Here is a 6,000-nt window from a genome sequence, read left to right on the forward strand (position 1 = left end):
CATTTGTTAGTTCCTCCTAAACTAAAACAAAAGTTGAGAATGGCTCTGGGGTTGTAGTTGTAGCCCCACGTGAACAGCAGGGCCTTGAGGAGACTCTTCCCCGTAACCACTCCACTCTGAAGCTGATGCCAGAGGCTGCTCTGTCCATGTCTTCCCTCCACTTTCACCTTCAACCTCCTTCTGCATGCCCCTGCTTGTGTATGCGCGACCTCTGACCTGCGGTACCTCTTGCTCATCCCTGCCCACATGCCCACCCTTTTCAATAATCTCTGGATGGTCTTAATGACTCCCTAAATCTTGGTGTATTCTCTGAAAAGGAGATGTCCTGCCCCTGCATGACTGACCTCCGCACACAGCTGTCTACATGTGCTCCCCCAGCTTTAATATCTTGGTTCTTTCATTATGAGATGAATGCACTAAAACATTAATGATGTTTGTTAGGTCAGTCTGGTGGCTTTCATTGTGACTGCTGTGGTTTTCACCTGTGTGTCCTGAAAAACGGCTTTGATGGTGTCAATGGGTTCAGCTTTAGTGAGTGTTTCATCATCAGCTTTAGTGAGTGTTTCATCATCAGCTTTAGTGAGTGTTTCATCATCAGCTTTAGTGAGTGTTTCGTCATCAGCTTTAGTGAGTGTTTTGTCATCAGCTTTAGTGAGTGTTTTGTCATCAGCTTTAGTGAGTGTTTCATCATCAGCTTTAGTGAGTGTTTCTTCATCAGCTTTAGTGAGTGTTTCGTCATCAGCTTTAGTGAGTGTTTTGTCATCAGCTTTAGTGAGTGTTTCATCAGCTTTAGTGAGTGTTTTGTCATCAGCTTTAGTGAGTGTTTCTTCATCAGCTTTAGTGACATTTTGTCATCAGCTTTAGTGATTATTATCAAAGTTGTTCTCCTACATTTAGCAATCACAGAAGTTTTGCCCAGTAACCTAAAATATTTGGAAGCCCAATACTCAAAAAAATCTAGCATTTTAGCATTTTAATTTATTTGTTGAAAATGTATATATTACTGCACAGTGCATTGATGTATTAGGTGTTAAAACCACAGCTCAGTAATCCATGCATGTGAAAAATCCAAACACAATTTTTCTGCTAAACCCTTCAAGTTCACTGTCTCACTTCCTATAAATGCCATCCTGTCTCTGTAGGCCTCACAAAAGGCTCTGTGGGTACACAGACAGGCCTATTTAAACACCAGCCAACTATTCCACTCTCACTACTTTTTTGTCACTAGAGACTAATCCAGCGCACAGCTCTAGCTGAGAGACCAGACAGCGCTAGCTACCCGTCATCGCTAATGTCTCGGAAACGCTGAGAACTGGCACTTTTAGTGCCTTCTCCACCATAGTGTTGCTGTCACAAGCATTCTGGATATTCTCTCTCTCCCTCCCTCTCGTGCACTCTCCTTGCCTCTCTCGTGCACTCTCCTTCAGCTCTTTGTGTCTGTCCAGCAGTATTTCACTAACAAATAAAAAAAAACTCATCTCCCTAGAGAAGATGATGCTAAATGCACTCCCCATACATTCAGAGAAACTATTACTGCCTGAGGTATCTGTGTCCATAGTGCTGCAGCAAGCTTGTTCAGGTCTAGTTTTGCCTACTTGTATTACTTACTTCCTTAAAGCATTTCGTGCCTCAACATATTTTAGCTGTGCCTTTGCTTCTAGTGCCAGAGTACTGTGTTGCCCAATTGAGATGACTTTAATAGGTTTGGTTTGAAGGTCTGTGCAATTTGGTGTGACTGACATGATTTGTATTGCATAACCTGATTGAAACAGCCTTACACTCCTTCTTCATTCATTTTGAGTTTTGTCCAGTTTCCGAGATTTCCTCTGATGCTGATCTGTCCTGAAAGCTGTTTAATGAGTTCCTTGTCTGGTCTAAGATATCTGCTGTCATACCAAAACGAGCCTCACAATGATCACGTCAAACACTAGTTAACTGTACACTTTAAGATACACAGATTTGCACATGATTCTTGATCCATAGTGGTGTTTAACTTGTGCGTTGTGGCGTGACCTCTAGTCACTCTCCCGTGTGGTTAACTCCTGCTCTCCCCGATCCGTAGGCTGGCGTTCCACCGTAGACCCTCCTCTGGCCAGTGGTGACCCCGTCCCCCTGGACGACGGGCACACCCTACTGCTCCAAGCTGCTTCCCAGGGAAATGTCACTTTATTGTCTATGCTGCTTAATCAAGATCCACCAATGGATATTAGTCACCTCCACCAAGACCTGACCTCTGCCTTGTTTTCTGCTGCTCGAAATGGACACACAGGTACATGCTGCGGTGAAGCAAAACGTGGACTGACGTCTGTAGCTGGAGGTCTTGCATTCAGCTTCACTTGTTCTGTCAAAACCTCCACAGTCTTCTCAGTGGGCTAATGGAACACGTTGTATGTAAATTAATTAGAAGCCCACAATTATATATTTATATATTTACTGATATTGGGCAACTCTCAGCTTTGTCTTATCAGTGCTTTCTTCTGGATGAAGACTGGGTTTTTAGCACAATAATGATCTCGCAGTTCTTTCCGTTTCAAATTGTTAAAACAAACTATTCTGTGATCTACATTTCTGAGGCATTTATATGAGTAGTTAGAGTCCGTAATAGAGACTCGTTTTCTGTGTAAGACTCGTTTTATTTTGTTCGTGGCTTTTTAAAGCATTTTAGTGGTGATTTAAATATTTATTTTTTTACCCGAGACATTGCTTTGTCAAAATGAATGTTTTCATTTTGAGGAAGGAGGTGTACCCACACTTTTAACTGGAAGTCTGCATGATAGTTGTGTATGTCTCATAGAATGCTTGAACCTGCTGCTGACGTTGGGGGCGTGTCCTGATGCTCCTGATATAAACGGACTGACGGCCTTACACATGGCTGCCATGGGCGGCCATCACGGGTGAGCCTTCACACGCCGCCTTTGGCATCTGTCCTCCTTGCTGCTGTTGCTGGTAAAAGATGGTTTTCCCTCTGAGAGAATTATTGTCCAAAAGTCTGAATCTGACGTGCTGTTTGACACTTGGCAAGGGCTTGACCATGTGAAAGGCTGAAAGGGCTGAACAGTGTGATTATCCAGAGGCTTCACATATGGAATTGTTGTTTTGCCTCATGTACTGTAAGCCATGTGCTGTTAGTGTTAGTGTTTGTGTTTGTGTTTGTGTCACCCTAGTCTTTATTTCTAGGTTAGGGCACGAACTGTTTCTAATCAAACTCAAGCTTATTCTCCACACAGTATATGGACATGATATATATAGGCCTACATATGTGATCAGCCAATGGGGATCTTGTGCCTGCTATCCTCAACCAATCAGATCCTACCTTATTGTCATTCAGAAGCGACACTGCGTTGACTAGGGCTGTGTTCGAAATAGACTACTACATACTGGATACTGCATACTGGACTCAGTATATACTGGATACTGCATACTGGTCCTCGTAGTAGTATGCAGTACAGTTTCCAGTATGCGACAAAAGCAAAGCACACTACGGGGTCACGTGAACGTAGCGTTGCATGAATATTTTGCGGAAGTAGTAGGTCATCCGGGTATGTTTCGCGTACTGGAAATTTTCATTTTGGTCACATACTGCATACGACATGATTTGGGGCTCGATCAGTACGCCAGTAGTATGTAGTAGACTATTTCGAACACAGCCTAGGGCAGGTATCACCAAATGGCGGACCGCGGTCCCGAACGCCGTCCTGTCCGGACCCAATCACATTCCTGATTAACTGGATACGGACCCAAATGCCAAAAAAATTTTAACGGGAGACTATATTTTAAAGACGAGTGTTACGTTCACCACCCATTTGAGTGTTACGCCCCCCCCGCTCAACAACTTTCGTTCGCCACCGCGGACCCGGACCTAAGGTCTGAGCTATCTGCCAAAAATGGACCGCGGAAAGATTTAATTGATTACCCCTGGCCTAGGGGGTAATCCTGTTTCTTCCACTTGAGAAATATCAGTAAACTGAGATCTATGGTTTCAACAGCAGATCTGGAGATGCTGATCCATGCGTTTATTTCATCTCGCATAGACTACTGTAATGCCTTGTTTTCATCTCTCAGTGTATCAGCTCGTGGACGTTTACAGATAATTCAAAACGCTGCAGCGAGGTTACTGACCAAGTCAAACAGATGGTCTCACATAACACCCATTTTAAAATCCTTACACTGGCTTCCTGTAGAATTCAGGATCCAGTTCAAGATTTTAACTTTAACATACAGAGCACTACACAACACAGCTCCTGTGTATGTCGCTGACCTGCTCCACCCCTACACTTCATCACGATTACTCAGGTCAAACAACCTGAGTTTACTGTCTGTGCCACGCTCATGTCTAAAGACTCGTGGAGACCGAGCATTTAAGGTGGTTGCTCCAAAACTGTGGAACACACTTCCTCCACATTTAAGATCAGCTGACACTGTAGATACTTTTAAAAAACAGCTAAAGACTTTCCTTTTTACGCAGGCGTTTAGTTAGTGGTGGAGGTTGCAGCCGTTGACCTTGTACACTGTATTTTATTTCTGTTTTATAGTGTGTGTTTTTGTGTCTTTGATTTATTTTATTTTATTTTCCGTTGTAAAGCACTTTGTGGCTTGTGCCTGTGAAAAGTGCTATATAAATGTATTTTACTTACTTACTTACTAGGGCTTTGCCTCACTGAGTGACCGGAGTGTGTTTCAGGTGTGTGCGTTCTCTGCTGGGCCGCGGTGCGGAGGTGGACCGCGAGTGTACAGCAGGGCGGACTCCCCTCTTCCTGGCCTGTGAGCACGGCAGCACGGAGTGTGTGAGAGTGTTGCTCGACGCTGGAGCGGATCACTCGCACATCACTGCTGTGAGTCTTACACACACACACTCACGCACACACATGCACACACAGAGAAACTGTGTGTTAGACATCACTGGCATTACATGCACATGTACTGGGAATGATAGTCTCTCTCAGCCTGTTTCTGTGGTAACAGTGAGTGAACGAGGGATTGTGATTGGCTGTGTGCTGCATTGTGGAGCTCAGTGTCCTTCTGCTTTCTATTTTAGTCCCGCCTAATTATGCACTTGATGCAGTCTCTGCATGTTCATTATATGCACTTTCCCATTACAATGAGCATTAACAACAAAAGTCTCCTTTCTATGTCTTCAACTAAATGTCTCTTCCTCCTTTGGGTGTTTATTTTATTCGGGTCTCTGTTTACCGTAACGCGGCGCTCATCACCGGGTCGTTTGCTTCCAGGACAACTGCACTGCTCTTCATGCCGCGGTGAGTTTGGGCCACGTCGGTGCCCTCAAACACCTGCTGTACCACCCGTCTCCTGGGCCTGGGACGGGCGGAACAGCAGGCGGCCCGGGTGTCCCAGACCCCCGCCGCCCGCAAACCTGCACGCCCATCACACGCCACCTTCTCAACTACACCAACCAGGATGGATGGACTGCTGCCCACATCGCTGCATCCAGGGGCTACAAGGTGACGAAGACCCACACGAACACATGAGGATAGTGATGTTTTGCCTTCTGGCACGTTAGTTCACCCCAAGGTCTTTTCTGTCGCAGTTTTCTTTTGAGTTACCCTTCATTGTAGAACCCTTTTGTTTTTCCAAATCTTGTGAAGGATGGTGCAGGAATGCAGGATTTAAGGGTGAATGTGGATGAACTGTTGCATGTTCACGCCTCTCCCTCTGGGACTGGGGGGCGTTTTCAGAAATGCCTGGAGGTTTTATGTAGCCACAGCCAACAGGACATGGAGAAGAGGGACAGTTGTGCCCGCACCATACACGACGTAGCCACTGACGACTGCAAAGAGCTTCTGGAGAACCTGGGTGAGCAACCACAGCAGAACCTTCCCATCCATGGCACGCTGCAGGAACCCTTTGTGCAGGGAAAGAAACGCGATAATCTCTTCTGATGCACCGTGCTCTCACTCGGTGCCTGTTTACCCGACGGTACAGAGCCAGCCCTGAGAGGCTTTCATGTAGAGAGTCAGAGAGGGCTTTGCCGTTTCGCCGTTT

The 6,000-nt window shown here is 45.5% G+C and overlaps 1 protein-coding gene across 2 annotated transcripts in view; it reads left to right on the plus strand.

Moving 5' to 3' along the window:
* The window catches only part of cttnbp2 (cortactin binding protein 2), a 40,704-nt gene that overhangs the window by 24,928 nt on the left and 9,776 nt on the right, over window positions 1-6,000 (plus strand). For both annotated transcript variants that reach the window (XM_076992206.1, XM_076992207.1), the window contains exons 6-10: window positions 2,063-2,269; window positions 2,795-2,894; window positions 4,682-4,832; window positions 5,229-5,459; window positions 5,694-5,811. In XM_076992206.1, coding sequence (XP_076848321.1) covers window positions 2,063-2,269; window positions 2,795-2,894; window positions 4,682-4,832; window positions 5,229-5,459; window positions 5,694-5,811 — 807 coding nt within the window. The remainder of the gene's footprint in view (window positions 1-2,062; window positions 2,270-2,794; window positions 2,895-4,681; window positions 4,833-5,228; window positions 5,460-5,693; window positions 5,812-6,000) is intronic.

Source organism: Brachyhypopomus gauderio, chromosome 2 (genome assembly GCF_052324685.1).
Source record: "Brachyhypopomus gauderio isolate BG-103 chromosome 2, BGAUD_0.2, whole genome shotgun sequence".
NCBI lineage: Eukaryota > Metazoa > Chordata > Actinopteri > Gymnotiformes > Hypopomidae > Brachyhypopomus > Brachyhypopomus gauderio.